The 19055-nt window shown below is 38.5% G+C and overlaps 1 protein-coding gene and 1 long non-coding RNA gene across 3 annotated transcripts in view; one reads left to right on the forward strand and one right to left on the reverse strand.

Annotated features, from left to right (window-relative positions):
* The window catches only part of LOC136244572 (uncharacterized), a 15802-nt gene extending 988 nt beyond the window's left edge, over nt 1-14814 (forward strand). For both annotated transcript variants that reach the window (XM_066036136.1, XM_066036137.1), the window contains exons 2-16: nt 705-803; nt 2910-3657; nt 4457-4654; nt 4873-4947; nt 5731-5783; nt 5833-5985; nt 6084-6234; nt 6882-6969; nt 8723-8810; nt 8897-8951; nt 9061-9180; nt 10453-10526; nt 10576-10667; nt 11365-11516; nt 12047-14814. In XM_066036136.1, coding sequence (XP_065892208.1) covers nt 705-803; nt 2910-3657; nt 4457-4654; nt 4873-4947; nt 5731-5783; nt 5833-5985; nt 6084-6234; nt 6882-6969; nt 8723-8810; nt 8897-8951; nt 9061-9180; nt 10453-10526; nt 10576-10667; nt 11365-11516; nt 12047-14572 — 4672 coding nt within the window. In that variant the 3' untranslated portion in view covers nt 14573-14814. The remainder of the gene's footprint in view (nt 1-704; nt 804-2909; nt 3658-4456; nt 4655-4872; nt 4948-5730; nt 5784-5832; nt 5986-6083; nt 6235-6881; nt 6970-8722; nt 8811-8896; nt 8952-9060; nt 9181-10452; nt 10527-10575; nt 10668-11364; nt 11517-12046) is intronic.
* A 281-nt stretch (nt 14815-15095) lies between these two features.
* On the reverse strand, nt 15096-15522 carry LOC136244368 (uncharacterized). The gene is made up of 3 exons (XR_010695181.1): nt 15510-15522; nt 15328-15455; nt 15096-15244 (listed from the first exon to the last, which is right to left on the reverse strand). It is a non-coding gene; the product is annotated as an uncharacterized lncRNA (long non-coding RNA).
* Nucleotides 15523-19055: the final 3533 nt, after the last annotated feature.

Genomic DNA, 19055 nt, shown 5'->3' on the forward strand with positions numbered 1-19055 from the left:
AATTATGCATATAATGCCAAGATCATTTTATCAATAAATCAGTGATAGATACTTCATTATGATCATTTGAATTTTATACACATATAAACGTTATTCAAAAATGTCAGATTTCAAATCGGTGTAATTCAGCTACTATTTCTTTACCTTGTGTATTTATATGGCTTATAGTGCTGTGTTTGTATGTAGTAGAAATTTAATAAATGTACCCAGATGAGAATCACATTAGTTATTAAAACTACTACTTTTACAACTGACACGTCTTACACCTGATGAAATAAGATATTCTTGTAAAATTTTGATTTATATCGAGTAATCCAAGCATCAGCGTAATATAAAATGATGGTCATGTATGAGTGTGTGTTTTCATTAATTTGTTGAAAATATAAAATTTGATAGTCGTCAGGAGTCCATGCATATAAGCACCGTTTACTGGCTCCTGTTGTGATGTTTGATATTAATTTAGTGTCCCAAATATTCACTGTACATTTGTATGGTATGTGTGTATTGTTGCAATTTTGTACATGTTTCTTGGAGTTTATGTTTACAAATGTAAATTTGTGTATAAAAATCACAAACATTGTTTTATTTAGACGTTCTATTGCATGCTTGAGTTTGCACTGTATTCTGCTGTTGCTTTTGCTTGTCTGCTAATTAATAACATAGTAGCTGTTGTATGGACTGATAGATATATCGTTTCTTTATAGAGAGAGGGATTCCTCACCAGCTGGGATGAGCAGAAAGAGACCGTCAATGTTGTCTGAGTTTCAAGGGAAACATGTGTATGGTGATAGGGATCGGTCTAGGTTAGTATAGTGTGTGTTGTGTACATGCATATGGTATTGTGTTCTTACACTACATCTTTGCTAGTATACGTGTTTGATGGAACCACCTCAGCATATCATACAATACGGTAGTACTGTATATTAGGGATCATGCAGAAATGGGATTTTCCAGCCAAAATATCACCCTAAAACTAACCTGAATTTCCCAACTTGGCAGTATTGGTTAGGCACAGCCAAGCCAAAAAATGTCTTCAGACCAATCCCAAACCCTTTCATAAAGTTTCTATGGAATTTTAAATTTTTTCTATTTTACTGAATTTTATTCTGGCTAACTAACTGATTCCTTCGGCCAAGCATAACTTGACAATGGATATGACTATGGGCTTTATTTCTTCACTGTTTGACGTTGCCGAGATTTGCCTTAATATTTTCGCCAACCGCAGTATGTACAATACACGTATCATGGACTTTCATTTGTGTTCCAGTTCTTTTTGCTACAACGCAAGGTGTCAATTCGTGATAGCGTGATGCGGCTTCCCTGTGGCTATGTTGGTATTTTTCCATTGTGACTGGATCAATTGCTGAGGTGCTTTCTACTGTTCTTCGTTTATAGCGCTGTATAACGGGTTGATAGATGATATCAAAGCGTAAGTAATAACTACTTTACTTTTCGAGTCAGTAATTGATACCTGGGGTGCACATTCAGACAAGAACATCCACTCTGGTGCCATCCTTTCTTTTGGTGCAGTATGCGTGGGTTCACCAGTCCTAATGATGTTACAATAAAAAGTAAATAAACAAGTATAAGGAAAAATTAGGAATTTTAAGTTCGATTAGGGGTAATAGAAATAAAGTAAGGAAACAAGAGAGGTCACCTACACCTGTAGATATACTAGTGGACATTGTTAATCCCTAATTCAACCTTTACCTATGAATTAAATGTCCGCTAGTATATCTGCAGGTATATGCGACCTTCCTTGTTTCCCTACTTTTATTTCTACGATCCCTGATTGAGCTTAAAATTCCTGATTTTTCCTATGTAATAGTTTACAGTTATACCATGGCTGCAAGGATATACTGAGGGTTTGTATATTAGCAAATCCTGAGCAGTTGTGGTGTGTTATATACCACTCAAGTGTACTCCCCCAATAAGTGAGATAACTAACGAGAACTCACCCTGTTTGCTTTATCCAGTGATCGATGGTGGTTTTAAAAGCGTGGACCCTCATAATTTTGTTGGTACATTATTACATTGCAATACTAGTATACGAACTTAAACTTTTAATTTGTAGTTAATTTTGTAACCTGCTAACTTTATTACTAGGGCAGAAAGTTATTGTTGACTTTACAAACTTACAAAATAAGCCTTGTGTTGATGTAGCGATCTTGTTCTGTGAATGGCTGACACATAGTACACAGTAGGACATGTCCATACATCGCCAAATGATTGTTATAGTCCATTTCCAGCAACCAAGCACTCAAAAATCCCACAAATAAAGTTTCAAAGTGTACCGTATCTTACAGATACAGTACGCTTTGATTTGTTATATCATTAAACTTTCTATTGTGATCTGGCTGGGTAAGCCATGAGCAACCCCATGAGCAACCCAGTATATTGTCCTGGAATATATGTATCTTGATAATCAGGCACGTTTCTGTTAGGCTGAAACAAGCATGGATTTGTGCTATTTGAGTACTCTGTACTGTTAACAAGTGAGTACTCACAAACACTAGCTACTCAGTCATACTCATATGACATGTTTGACCTTAAGAAGTTTATAACCTTTTCAAGTAACAACAATGATATACACACTGTATTAAAGTACTGATGTTAGTGTTCCTGACAAGCAATATGTCTTAATCAAACCCAACAGTCTTCATGTCATGATAACAAAAATTCATCATGTGGACTACCATAGGTCACATGATCTTAACAAGTACCAATTTTGCTATCCAAGTACCAAAATTCTAAACGAGTACTCAAGTGTTTGTTTCAGTCCTACTTTCTATGATCCCAGTAACAAGTAGCATGCATACTATTGAAGTAATTATGACTCTATTGACATGGTTCAAACTGAGCACAGTACGTATCACTATACTGATCCATTATGTAATCCATCATTGCAGGATGTATTCAGCAGACAACACTTACACTAGCAGGTCTCATGACTACTACCATGGTGGTTCACATCGTAACAAGGCTCACATGACCTCCAATCAGGGTGGTGGTGGTGGGAAGTATGGTGGACCAAGTGGTGGCTATCATCGACCGAACTACAATGACCCAAGACATCGTAGCTATCACCATTTCCCTCAATCCAGATCAAACAATGAAGTGATGTTTGGTAGTAACTTTGTTGACAATGATGTACAACAACAACATTTTGCTAAACGTCCTAAACTAATTGACACTAATAGACCAGACAAAATGATGATGGATTCAGGAAAGGGGTTCTCAGGCAGTAGTATCACTAATAGTAATATTATCCCTCTCATGGATGCTCCCGGTATTGCTAATGCCACCAACGCACCTGCAACAAACTCTGAACAATTTACTGAAGACACTTTTCCTCAATATGGCAGCCTGCAGCAGTACTTGTCAGACATTGAGAGTGAAGATGATGTTGATGTTGTAGCACAACTAGACAGGGAGCAGCCTGAACAACAACAACAACAGCAACAGTCTCAAGCTGGCACAGAAAAGGAAATAAAGAAGTTAATGGATGATGATGTGGTTGTGGAGAAGAAGGAGGAACCACAGCCACCTGCAGTGGTGTGTAAGATGACCAAGGAAGAGTTGTTATTGTTAATGGAGAGGGTTGATCATGATATCGCCAAGGTGGAGCTACAAGTGAATGTCCTCAAGAAGAAAGAGGTACTTTGTAGTGATAAATATCTGTAGTAAAAGTGTGTTGGAAGTTTAATCTTGAATAGAAGTATCATGTATGGCTCCAAATTTAAGTTTCTGTGTATTGGCTTTTCGTCATGGTGATATACTAACATAACGCAGCTGATGGTTTTAGCTACCAAGAATTTGGTGAAATAAAAACCTGTTGCATGTATAGTAATGCAAATTTGAGGATTGGAAGTGTCTTGAGAATGCTCCAACAATTTATTCACATGCATATAGGTCATCATTATACAGGGTTCTGTTGATAGTATTTAGTGTATGTATGGCCATTCCATTTCATGTCACTTCACTTGACTGCACACCAGTGGATCTATGGTACTACATCTTATTGTGCCTAGTAAATGGATACCATATTTTATTATTATTATTAGCACTTTACTGTGACCAGCACTGAAGGTCTATTATGTTGTATGGTGAAACCTATCTATGACAGAAATTTTGGGACTCAATTTTTAGTATCCTGTGATGTACAACACCAGAGTATCTCAAGATACTAATTATTACAGTGACACGGGATAACTTGGGATGTGCATGATGTGGCAGTAGTAGACAAGTATGCAATTTTTTGCCCTTTATTGCTACAATATGATGGAGGTTTTCCTAAGGAAAAAAAATACTTAGAGTTAGACCTGGGACCAATATTTTTGGAAGTTTTTTTGTTGTGTCTGTGATTCAGAGAGATTCACTGAATGCCATCTTTATAATAAGCCTTGTTCTTACAACTATTTGATGGTGCGACACATCATATTATCCCACACTGTAGGCTGAGTTAGCTGATGCAGAGGTGCGGGTATCTCAACCTCAACCGCCACCACTACCCTCTCCGACAACATCATCACATGACCTAGTTAAGGAAGTGACCTTGCCTTCACTGGACACATCACATGATCTCATATCAACACCACGCCTGCCGTCGCCTGTCCAACCATCCATGGTGGAGACCATCCTAGCTGAGAACAAGGTGATTGCACTGGTTGTAAATGTATTATTAATGTAACTGGGTTTATGTAAAGGTACCTTTTCACACATTCTGCATGCCATGCAGGTTCTCTATATCATAATATAGCCAAATACTGTAGCTTTAGAAAATCAAAAGAAATGGCCGTATTTGTGTGCTATAGTAGTATAATCTATGTTTATTTATGAATATGATCATTTGTCTCACTACATACTTTACAGAGAAGAGCTGAAAGTATAGCAGGGACATTACTAAGCACACTGAGTCATGCTGCATGGATGACCAGGAGGCTACAGGTATATATGTAATATTTATACCACGGCTGCAAGGAATTTTGCTGATATATATACACCCGAAGCACGACGGCTAAGGACTAAGTGTGTGTATATCAGCACAGTCGTGGTATAAGTGATATATCACTCTCGACACACTCGCATGAGTGAAAGTACTCACTCTGCCAGAAAAAATTGCAATTGTGGGATCTGATTTTTTAGAGTTAACATTTTGTACTACGTTATAAGTTACTCACCTGTTTAAATCTAGTTGACCTCTTTGTGTTGTTCCGTGGTCTGCTCAATGGCTGACATGTGGTGGGTAGAAATACGCATCCACGAACGATTGTTTTATTGATCATTGCTTAGTAACTGTCAAATAATTGAGACTTGGCAACTACACTGAGCCTAACCTAACTTGTAAACCGAAACCCATAATTAAACTTTCCATGTTGCTCAATATAACGAGTCATAGTGTATCATATCTCTTTGAACTGGTTGGGCATAAAAGCCATAAGCAAACCGCATTCCCATGATATTTCCTGGGTAATATCAAGACAATATTGCCCAGTCAATCCCAGGCAATGCCTTTGAACGCCCACACTATAGTGGGATATACAGTGATATATAGCAAGTAGAATACTTACAAGCATCTTTCTACATTCACATAATGTGTTGTGTCAAAGCTTATTAAATTTAGAATAAAGAATCCCTACTTTAAAATGAATTCTTGCTTCTATAGTAGATGAAAGATTTCTGATTTGTATTTCTACTAGTTGTATGACAACTATTGTGTGTTTTGTGTAGCCATTGTACTGGCAGCCATGTGAGGCACCTGGATATCATGAACGTATTGAGAGGTGAGTGGTGTGTGTTTAATACTGTAGTACATAAATGTTGCCCATACAGACACAAGCGTCTGAGGCCCCAGCTAGTACAGGTTATCAGAAGGAGGAAGCTAGAGCTACACCGACGAGACACCAAGTTGTGTGAACACTATGAGACACTACTGAATGAGTGGGAGAAGAAGGTGGAGAAGACTGAGAACAATACAAAGAGGAAGTGAGGAAGATTGACTATATAGTAGATGTAGTGCTATTTATTCATCTTCACATACAAACACCAAGTAATATTCAAGCTGTATCTGTGCTGTGTTACAGAGCTAAGGATGTGAGGAATAAGGAGTTCTTTGAGAAGCACTTCCCAGAGATCAAGAGGCATACACTGAGACTAGGCCCCAAGGGGTTTAGTGTGGTAAGAAGTGAAGCTGAGCTGAATGAAATCCTTGATGAACTCTATGAACAAGAAGAGGTAGTGTAACATGTGTGTGAAATGTTCATGTTATCACAGACTTATTGGACTAGCTACAATTATCTCTAAAGGTGTCCTTATTGATGGGTATACAGTGAAACCTTCCTTATTAACAAACTCCCCAATTTAAGGATACAATAGGCAAAACCTCCATGATAAGTGCAACTATTTTGGTCTCGACAGGTCTAATTGGAAACAGATTTAAATTCTGGTCCCAAAGTATCTGTTATAGAGAGGTTCCACTGTACTCATTTGCTGTACATGTTGTACTAGTGAATTGCTAGTAAACAAATTTTACACAATTTCCCTTTAAATTTCCAGTGACTAAGCTAATGAGAATTTCCGACCCACTAACACTACTCATAGTTCCCTTATCAGTACATGCTGGGCTAAAGGTTAAGAGTTCCACTTCACAGAAGTTTATTTAAGCAATACCATTGCTGTAGTTATTGTTATGGGTACATGTATTGATTCCTATGGGTGCTCTATGCAATAGCTATTGATCTATCTGTGTATATTTGGTTGTAACAGTTTCAAGGAATATTGGCTGTGCCTTTCATGTTAATGGTTTGAACTTAAAATTCTTAAGTCATTATTGTATCATTATCCTGGGTGGAGGTGTGCATTAATTAGAGTTTACTTGCTAGGCATTGGAGAGATATCAGAAGGCTCATGCTCCCATCCCTCCGATGATCTTCAACTCCAAGGATGATCACAAGTTTATTAGCAATAATGGTGTGTGTTGTGTATTGTATATGCATGCATACATGCATGTGTGAATATGTGACTCTGGCAGGGATGTGCCCGCAGTGGTTGGGACTAGCCACCACTCAAATACAATAGCCACTACTATCACTCACCAGCCACTACAGATTCACCTCTGACTTACACAAGTTAAGGCCCACACATTTTATTGTACAGTTCTGGACTTGGCCATAGCCACCATTATTCTAAACCTCCCTGCTTTGGGTGAGGAAGCATAGTAAAGTGGTTAGAGTACATGCCTAGTAATTGAGGTTTGATGCTTGTAATGCCCAGTTGCTATTATTGTTGTTTCCTTGATTAAGAAACTTTACTCACATTGCTCCAGTCTACCCAGATGGACTGGTGAAGCTAATGTCAACATGTCTAGCATAACAGGTAGTGCCCACGCCTTCGCCTGTTAGAACAAGTAGTGCCCACACCTTCACCTGTTAGAGACACAGTATAGCCTCCTGTCACCTGTGGGGTATTGGGATTTGCCAGAACTGGCTATTAGGCACCTGAGTAGTGTGCACAGGCTGCCCAGTCAACACTGAGTTGGTAGATGTGCGTTGACTGGGTAAGTGTATGTTGTCTGGGTAGGTGTACGTTGACTGGGTAAGTGTATGTTGTCTGGGTAGGTGTGACCATTTACACAGAAGCTGTATTTTTTGTGTAAGCATGCGTTTTAGTGTGTTGGTGTGTTATAGTTACAAAAATACACTGTGTTTTGATACATATGTTTGTGTGCATGACTACATTAATATTGACAGGTTTCATCACAAGTAAATTACGTATTATGAACTCTTGTCACAACTTATCACAAGTGAAATAAGCATTCCAACACATCTAATCATCACACTACAGTTCTCATTCTACCCCTATACCATATTAGCACTACTATTACCATATTGATCAAGGTGATCTTCATATCACTTCTTCCTAGTAACTACCTCACTGGCTTGTCTTCATATAGCTGGCTATGTGTATATGTGTGTGTAGTGTTTGTTACATTAAACACTGTTGATTCAATGATACCCTTCCCTACTGCCTCTATTTAGTGGGTGTGACTTTGTGTGTGTACCATCGAGTAATTGGTAGGGCTAGCTGTACTGTTAAACTATTAATATTATCTCTGTGTGTGTATGTGTTCTGATCTGTGTAATTTTATCATGGGATCAATTTTATATATGAATAGGCAGTAATATATACCATTTTTACATGCATGATGTTATTTGTATGGATTTTCTGTGAGTGAGAACTGTCAAGGAACTAATGGGATAGATTTGATATCATACTCTTCATGTGAGAGTTATCAAGCCTTGTAATGATGCCCTGAATAACATGTAGTGGATAATCAATGTGATCTGTGTATATAGTTTGTTTGTGGGGGATCTAAATATTTGTAAACTTTACTGTAAAGAATTAGTCTTATGTGTCCCATTGTCCCATGGATATAAAGAATTATTTATTAGGTTGAGGAGTAGTTTCTTCAATTATTGTAGCTACGATGTACAGTATCTACTATCTAGTTAAAGCCATCTGGTATCATTTTAGGTTCACTGCAAACACACACGCACACACACACACACACACACACACACACACACACACACACACACACACACACACACACACACACACACACAAACCTTTTTAGCTAGACTAGCTATAGTGTATGTGTATATGTTAATGATTGGGAGGTTATGATGAAGCCTCATTTGATAATCGCATACTCACCTAACAGGTTTGGTGAGGGACCCACTGATGGTCTACAAAGAAAAGAGGGTGACCTCAACTTGGACCGATGAGGAGAAGCAAACATTTTGTGAAAAGTTAGTAATTCTGTAGTAATGTGTGTATGTATATATACACATGGCAGTTTTACAGTGCTTCTTTGACTGGTAATAATGTATTATAGGTATGCCTTGTATCCCAAGAGCTTTGATAAGATATCTCAGTTCATTCCAAACAAGGTGTGTATATGTCTAGGTTGTGTGTGTGTGTGTGCGTACATGCATGCACACGTGTGGTGCACTATAGTTATGTATTGTGTCAGTATGATGATCTGATTGGTACTCACAGACTACTGCTGACTGTGTACAATTCTACTACTTGTCAAAGAAAAAGGAGAACTATAAAGAACATGCTACTAAGGCAAAGGAGCAGAAGAGAAAAGCTGCCTTATTGGCTCGTCAACAACTGGTATGTGTCTAGTATATGTATTTAACCTGTGTATGGTGTGTGAATGTATGTCTGTCTGTCTGTCTCTATGGTATGTACTGTATGGCGGGTTTTTCTTGCAAACAAATTTACTTTCGAAAATAAAATCATACAACACTTAATCTCGTGAGGTGACAAATTTGCAACATTAAATTCTGTATCTATGCTTGTATCTGTGATAAATTGATGCAGGGGCCTGAAGTTTGCCAGGAAACAGGTAGGGCAGCCGTTGGTAAGCGATGTTTGGTGAAGAAACACGTGTTGTGTAGGGGAATGAGTAACTGAAAACTCCACGTGATAAAGTATTCACGAATTTTAATATTGCGCGAAGTGCCCAAAACGCAAGATTAAAGTCCTCGTGATAAAAACCCACTATACGGTATGTGGTAGGGACCAGTCAGGGTCACAAGGCTCCCTTGTGTTGGCCTTGTTAATCCGATAGGGATTACAGTAAAACCTGTGTATTAAGGACACCTTGGGACTGACCAAAAGTGTCCTAATTATCATGGTGTCCTGATTTTCCAGATAATTTACATGCTAAGGGATACTTTTGGACCATTACCAAGTGTCCATACACAGGTGTCCTCATTTTCAAGTGTCCTGATTAACAGGTTCCATTATCACTTATACATATCATGCTAATGCAGAATTATTTTGCTTCGGGACCAAGCTGCTGACTTTAGTTCCTGCTGTTGTCCTTGGCCTATCCACTGTTCTTCTCACCTGTGGCCTAAATCTTAGGCCTTATAAATTAGGTTACTCAGCGTTCCTTGGCTAAGTGGGAGGATACCTCCCATGGAGGGCTGGAATTTAGTCTCTCGCAGGCAACAAAGAATGTGAAGTGTGTGTAGTGTGGCTAACATTAAAATTTTCTGTGGTAGTTCATACACACGCTTGTAACCCTAGTCTCTGCATGATTATGTCATCACCATTACAATACTACTACTACTACACATACCACACAGCCATATTGTTGCTTGTGATGTGAATACAGTCATCACTTTAAATTCTAGTGATATGATTACATGTTTCATCTGCGTAACTACTTGTGGTTGATACTTGATAGTGTCATCAGTTACTAATCATATGACGTATTCAGTGTGTGTACAGTAATATGTCACCAGTGTGTAGACTTGTTGACAAGGCCACAGTTAGATGGTAGGTGTAACACTTTATCTCACTCCATTATGATTTCTGTTATTCTCTTTGCTAGGGTTTATATGTAAAATTTATTTCACATCGCATAACTTGCAGGCTGCCGACGCTGCCAGTTCCTATGGTAACAGTAGTCCATGTGCCAGCCAGATGCGTAAACTATCAGAGGAAGGGTAAGAGTGATCATATCCTATAACATATAGCAACACTTTATTGGTGTAGGAAATCTAAAGGAAAGTTGAGACTGCTAAATGAGACCAGGGTACCAACATACACTGGCTGGACACCTGATGAGATACAGAGACTAAGAGAAGGTAATGTTGGACAGGAGTTATGACTCTTTGAGGGAGGCAGCTTTTTAGCTGTTCATGTCTAGGAGATTGAACTGATACTGGGAAATCTCCCTGTCCTTCACTGCTTTGATCCACTAACCAATTCTTCTAAGTCCATGTATTGTGTTTGTTTGACGTCTACAGTAGGCTGTGTATTTCTTGTAGGCTTTAGCCATGATTATTAGTAGTAACCATGAACATTTATCATTCCCTACGGCATTATAAAGGTGGTGTTTGTTTTGTCACAAATAGTTCTTCAAAGTATTTGGAAGGCCATTTCCTAGGTAATTCATTAGGAAGGAAACTTGGATGTCTTTAGATCACAGTACAGCAGTACAGTTTTGTGTCATAATTAAAACATTTTCCTCTGAAATTACCAAATTCAGCTTACGTATTACATCCTGTTATTCCTGTATTACGTATCACTTTTACCTTGTTGGGTGTACTCTTGGATTAACCTTTACAACAGAGTGGTACACTATTCCTCAATGTAGCACACATTAGCCGTCATTAATGAAAACCATGTGTGTGAAAGAAGTGATTGTGGTTTCTAAATTATGCATACTTTTGGCAAGCACTCAATGGAGTGAAAGAGCCAATAACTGTTTTGTATGTATTGCTGGTAGATTATACTGTAGTACAACAGTCTTGTTTCATGTATATATTGTTTCTGCTACAGGTTTACGGTTGTATGGCCGAGCATGGGGTAAGATCTATCGTATGGTTGGTCCAGTGAAGACTGCTACTCAATGTAAAAGTTTCTTTGATGATTACCGAGATGATCCCCATCTACAGCTACACAAAGCTCTCTCTGAGCACAACATCATTAAGGTGTGTGTCTGTGTGCTGTTATTGTTTACTATGCGTTAACATTGTGGATGTTAACACGTTAACATTGTGGATGTTAACAGTTGACACTGTAAAAAAATGTCATTGCCCTAAATTGTGATTATACAGTAGCATCTTTAGTTTAATGAGGTAAGTGTTTCTTTTTTCCCTTCCAACAGTGTGAGTGGCTTAGGCACATATATTGATGCTCTTACTGTGGTCTGTAATTTGTTCATTGTTGTAATACCATTGTGCATGTGTGTTAGGTTCTTGAGATGTGTTATGTTGTGGTACATAGTTGAGTGTTCTATTGCAGTGTTTTGTAATCAATGTGAACAGGACTTACCCAGTTTGCATTAAACCTGAAATTGTTGTTGCAGTTGTGTGTTTCAGAATTGATAAGGTGCTCAAACTGTAAACATTATACAGATGTTGCATATCACCCATAACTGTGTTTTCATTTTACTGACTTTTAATGTCCCCTTTGATCTATTTTAACTCTTATATATTACCTGTTTGACTGGTCACTACAGAATGCCCAGAAGGCCAAGAGGAAGGCTGAGGCACGCAAGCAGTCAGCGTCAAGTTTGTATGAGTTAGAGAAGAAGAGAAGAAAACAAAAAGAAGTGATTATCCAGGAGAGCAGTGATGATGCCACGGATGATATAGAATCAGACAGAGACTCCATTATCAACAGTTCTGTTGTATCAGAAGAAAAGACATTTAGTGAAATCACTACTGAAGGAGAAACATTGTCTTCACATACAGATTCAGAATCAAGCACAGAAGAAGCAGATGAAGTTATTGATCACACTGCTTCACAAAGAACTAGACCCAACAGGCTACCATCTGTTAGAACTTCTGAGGATAATATTGACATGTTGTTTTCTGCTGCTGAAGCTCTAGCCAGTGTAGACAGCAGTAATGGTATCTTCGGAGTATCCACTAAAGTAGCTCTACATGACCATACGTATTCTAAACCCACGGGATCACTTATGAACAGCAGTGAGTTCCAGGGAAGCTCGGGACTTTCCCTGATTGCTGCAGCAGCTGCTGTTGTATCACCAACTCTTTCATCAAGTCCAACAGGGAAATCCCCACTCCCGTCTCCGGTAAAGGCCCCAAGGGGACGACCCCCAAGTAGTCAAAAACGAAGCAACACAGTTGGAGCAAAGTTGGGACCAACATTCCTTAGCCCAGCCGGCCCCAGTATGCACATATCATTGACAGAGACCAAGTCTTATCGAGGCAGAGGAAGGGGTACAACTATTCCTTTAACAAAGACTATTCCTCATGCGAGCAAGAACAGTGGGATCACTACCAAGTTAACGATACCTGCTAATCGGGTTGGAAAAGCAAGTGTGATGTCACCTACTACTGGGCCATCAAAGTTCCCACCATTTTCTACAGGTTCAAACAAATCATCATCTCTTTCCCATACTGTAACACAGTCATCAACACTAGCAGCATTTGAAGCTTTAGTGAATGTTGCAGCTGCTGCTAAACCAGCGGAATTACCTCCACCAAGGAGTTCCAATGTTAACCACCCCTCACATACAGTGAATGCCCAGCAGTCAAAGAAAGATGGTCCATCAGACAAACTTGTGGTTGATTTGGTGTCAGTACTGACAAACTCTACACCCACAGTTGGGACCACCTCATCCCTTACTCCAACCGTTCACCTTCCCATACAGAGTACACTCAGACTACCAGTTCATTCTGTATCTTCTAAACAGACCACAGTTGTAATGTCAACAGCTAGTAAACCAGTACGCTCCTTGCCACAGAAATTATTCCCTCCTCATAGTTCACTGGATTCATCCAAGTCATTGTTTACTAGTGAACACAAGTCAACCGTTGGAAAGATTGACTCACCTGTGAGAACGTTAACAGTGTATGCACCACTTTTAGCTGCACAACAAGCACAAGGTCAATCTGTTGGAACTATAGTGTCCTCTAGTAGTTTGGTGATCAGGAAGTCCACACCCACAAGTGGGCAGCATCCTATCTTTACAACAACAAACAAAACAGTTACAGAAACAACATCATCATCTTATGGTAAATCACTGGCTGTTGCAAAGCCACCATCAACTAAAGCATCATTGTTGGTAAAGGGTATCCCTCCTAGGATTGAAGTACCAGCAAAACCTGCAGAGAGTACACCAGTAGATGAGAAAAAAGATCAGTTAGTTGAAAGGCTAAGTGATGGAGGTAGTAGCCATTCAGTTGATAGTCCCAAACCTGTCATTGTCACAGAGTCCAACACAACACCAGATGATAAGATGGAACCAGTTAACTTGCAGCTCGAGTCTAATGAAGACAATGAACTGTTATCAGCTCCACTAAGAATCACCTTAGGACAGGGAAGTAGTTCATCATCTAAACTGGTACCCATTAGTATATCCCGGCCACCTGAAGATGAAGTGTTGGTGTTGACTGCAGCCAAGTCAGCTGATAGTGAAGCACCACCAAAGTTGCCTGCTAATGCTCCTGTTACGAAAGCTGCTAAGAAGGCACAGAAAGTTACAAAACTTGAAAAACCAAAATCAAAGAAACCAAGAACTAGTGATGATTATGATTCAAGAAAGGATCAACCAGAATCAACAACCATCAATAGTCAAGCAAGTACTGATTTTCTCAGTGTCCTAATGCCAGCCTTGGTAACAGACAGCAGTAGTTCAGGGAATTTCACCACTCCAATGTTCTTAAACTCCCTAACGTCAACAACAGGTCCTCTACCCACAAGAAGCAACATAACACATATCATGGATCGTTCACACTCTAATTCTCCTGCCACTGATCTTATGAACACGACAACTGCTGATAATGAAGACCACCTTGTTTCAGCGACACATGACATCAGTGAGCTGTCTAAACTGTTAGAACCACTGTCAAGTGACAATCATCAATCTAATCTTGATGGTCATCACGATAAGGCACAAGCAGTACCATCAAACGCTACAGACTTCTTTTGCCCTAATGCAATCGCCTTGAGTCTCTTCTCAACTGTGCCTGACTCAGAACAAGAGGCAAACTCTACGCCAGCTACAAGTAAATAAAATGAATTAAATGTCAAAAGTTTATACGTGAAACCTCCAGACAATGAAGTAGATGGAATAATGTTCTTTTTTGTTTTAATGCTGTATTCTACGTATATACATTTGTATTGTATGTTGTGTATGTATACTGTTGTATTATATGGTAATCCTTCATATACACCTCATGTTATTGCCTGAGGTGTCTTGCTACATATGCCGTTTTATCTCATGTTTATTATAAAAAGATTTTGTATTAATATGAATTTGGTTATATGACATCTTTACTGGGATCATTGGGTTGCTGATTGGGAGCAAAAGGAATATATTTCCCAACCATTCTAATATAATGTACACATGACTGCAACATTACTTTTACCACTAACACCTAACTTGCTTGTTCTCAGGAGTGCATGTATATGAACACTGCACCTAGTTCTTGTCAAAACTTGATAGTGGTGTATATGCATAGATCGTATATTCTTCGTACAGAATATACAATCTATGGTATCTGTGAGTTCACACCTTGAAGATGATCAATACCAACTGAATTATAACAATCATTAATATTCAATACACATGTACTAGGCCATACAGAAACGTCCAGAACAACACATAAGTGAATAGTCCACTAAAAACTCCATCAGTCCATACTGCTCTTCTCGACAAGAAGTACTTATTCCAACTAGTGCCCGCCTTCATGTACAACATTACCGACAGTAACACAGACATGACGAAGTAGAATACAAATCCCTTGATGCCTGTTAGTCCCAAGGTACCTGCTGTAGCGCCGCTGACAGTGGAGAATGACGTCCTAACATAATCGATTACTGCAGCATTGGACCTAATTATTGTTTCACTGTAGACCACAGCCGGCTTCGTAACTTTCTCTCTAGGCGACATGTACCTGAATAAAACGCGTGAAACGATCTATATTAGTAAGAGTACACGATAACCATACCTCTGTTTCACTTTTAATTAACCCGCACTAACTTTAGTTTTAATTAATGAGCACCCACGGTCTCACGTGAGCATTTGTAAAACCTACACTATGGCTAGCTGGCTATCACAGCTGTGACTCATTAGTATACTAGTAACCTACCCTACATGCAGGACCATGTCCACACTAACTAAGCATCATAAGCAATCGCCATGCATCCACACAGCATACCATGGTGATATCACTTTTAAAGTACCTGCAATGAAATGTGTTCTCTGTCACATATTCCAGTAAAATTGTGACTGGCATCTGTGTAATTTACTAAGCAAAACACTGACATTGCACCTATCAGTGTATTAAGCCTGCATGCCTCAGCTAGCTATATATAGTGTGCAGCCCCTGGTACAGATGGATAGACAGACAGTATTTCAGCTTTATTATATAAAGCCCGCCAGGAGCAATATGCTGAATGTCATGTGTTCAAGTATTGCATCACTATCAGTTAGCTGCATGGGGATGGACCTTCAACAGTAACTGTTAGCATACATGCTGCAACATGCACCACTCAGCACCAGACATAAGTGTATAATTATAATTCTTCAGATATGTGAGCCTTATGATAGTCATTCAACTAAGCTATATAGCTAGTATAGCCATAATATTATTTTGGTTGCAACTTGTCTCATTGTCAGCGAAATACTGCCACCGGTTAAGATGAAGGGGTATGTCAGTGAATTATGGTACGCCTCGTACAAGTGTATGGGTCGTAATCTACAATCATGGAAGTGCCATAATATTATATAGTTAAAGGTAGCTAAAGAAAGTTGGACCATAAAGTTTCATAGCTGTCAGTATAAGTCTGCAGCCTATGCTATAGCTATGGGCATAGCTACAGCAGACAGGAAAAATAAACTGTGAGTTTAACTTGTCCTACTGCAATACACTGAAACTTCTGTAATCCAATGGTAAGTGCAGATCACAAGGAATCTGGATATCATAAGCCAGTACATAGCTAGTTATAAAAATTTGCAGCCATTGGTGCAGCAAATAAAGTCAGTAGTAATCAGGTTTCACTGATGGTTACTACCTAAATATACACAACAAGCAGAAATTCACATATACTTCACTTTTATTGTACATATAGCTGTGCTGCAAAGAGTGAAATGTGCACTCACTGGTATACGCATCAAATGCAACAGATTGCTAGTTTCCAGTTGCTACTGACAAACACAACTTATATTCTATTAACAGTTATATAAAGTCAATGCTATATATTACCTCAAATCAAGTCTTACCTTACTGACCACAAACTTTTCAACTCACAAACCTCACTAGCTTGTCCATGCAGCCCCTGTATCCTACCATATCTCTGAACTATAGAGTTATATTTACCCACCAGATTTAATGCACATAGCTAGGCTTTGCTTGTATTATAAAGCCACAGAAAATAAATATATTATGCTATCTGCTACCTCCTTCACTCTTTTGCATCTTGTATACAGTGTTAGCTAAATACAAATTGGCACAAGTATTGCTAAATCTTCAAACTTGTGAAAGCACTAATAGTATTGGTTACACTTATGATGTTATACCAAAACTGTAACCTTTTATATGAGAGAAGCTTGTTGTCCACATCATCTAGACTTGATCCCCTAGCAGGAGAATCAGATGACTACATGTAGTACTTCTTTAATTTGGCATTTTCTACAATAGACATCTGTTGCTTTGCTTGCTCATATGACTTTATTCTCTGTGTAAAGCCACTGAGGTCTTGCTTGTTGCTTCTCAGATTCTATTAATGTGTTGAGACAGGACAACATGCAATTGTAGTAAAGGATTTGACTGTAATTTTTACTACGTATCTTCTCATTCACTAAGTTGATGTTCATTTCAACTTGATGAAGAGAAAGGTTTATGTTCTCACTCATGTGCTTTGTATCTTCGCTATATTGTATTGTCCAAGAGGACTTCTCTGACATAAACCAGCTGTCATCACTCATTTTAGTGCCATGGAAATTTTCCTCACAAGAGTAATTACAGGAAAGACAATGAAGTACCAGTAGATCAACCTTTCTTTGCTTTGTTACCATCACACTATAGGTAAAATTCCGATGTCAGATTCTGTACTTCTTGTTAATGCTGTAGTTCCTTCAGCTTGATGACTCTTGTGATTGCAGTGTTTGAGAAATAACCTCCAGTTGCTTACGATGTCTTAACACTTCTCTGGTTGAGTAAAAATTAGCAGCTTCTGTCCTAACAAACATTCCAAAAACTTATGGAATAACTCAATGCTCATTTTCCAAAACTTCATGTCAGAAGTATCAATTGTCATTGAACTTGTCAAAATGTTGCATAAGAGAATTTAGCTCTTTACTGGTATTGATCACTGGTGGATGTTAAGTGTCAGCAAAAATTAGCATCATATCATGATCAACAACAACTATACCAGCATGGAAAAGATTGAACTAAAGATGTACTGTACCTGTGTGTTAAGGTTAACCTAGAGACACTTCAGTAACAAAGGCAATACAATTGATATGACCTTCATCATCACCATCCTTGTTAATAGAAAAGTATATATGTCTTTATTTGTTGGAAAACCAGTTTGTCTTGTTGAATTCTTCTAGCATCTGGTGTATCAATTATGCATAGTAAAAGTGAAGCTGACTGGTGATCCTACTGATGGATAAATGGTGTACGAAGTAGGCCTGAGTCAAATATGCTCAAAATTTTTCCCAAAATGCTTTCAGGAATTTCCTGAATTTATTTACCTATTATGCTCTTTTAGTGTTCCCATTATTCTTGCATTATGCTCCAAGGTTAACAACAGTAATCTTGGAACATTGTAGTCTGTGAATGTTCTATTAGAGTATTTACTACAAAATGACTGTTCTATTAGAGAGTAGTATTGAGCTACTTACATTTGATTTGAGTGCCTCTACTGCAGTTTTCATGTTTCACCGACTGTTCTATTAGGGAGTATAAATTTATTTTATAAACTCTATAATTTGAAATATCTATCTAGCATTATGCTGGCATAGTACTCTAGCCTATCATGCTTTTTATTATGCTGGCATATTTGATGCAGGCCTAGTACAAAGTGATGTCATTGTGGTGTTGATCCCTCCTTGAACCAAATTTTTTCTTCTCCAAATAATCACCTTACATTTACGAGAGTGGTTTTATCAGTGCCATTAAGCTCCGACTAGAAACAAAACTTTCTCATTAACTGGCTAACAATGTGTTGGTTTCCCTAGCAAGCACCAGTTGAATTACATTCTCTTTGTCACAATTTTCTAGTCACAGTGGTGGTTTGCAGTTGGCAATGGCATTGTTTGTGTTGAAGCAAGAGTTTGAGCCAGTAGAATTTCAAGATGAGTCTTCACTTTATTGATCTACATATAAAGTGTACATACACATTAGTAGCCTAAACCATATACAATGTTCATATACATACCACACAATGTTCATCATGCAAATATGGCCAGTATTGACACTAGTCCAATACCAGACACTAAACAGTTGACACATACTCCCTCTCATGAAACATGTTCTACATTGTAGGCA

This window comes from Dysidea avara, chromosome 14 (genome assembly GCF_963678975.1).
Source record: "Dysidea avara chromosome 14, odDysAvar1.4, whole genome shotgun sequence".
Lineage (NCBI taxonomy): Eukaryota > Metazoa > Porifera > Demospongiae > Dictyoceratida > Dysideidae > Dysidea > Dysidea avara.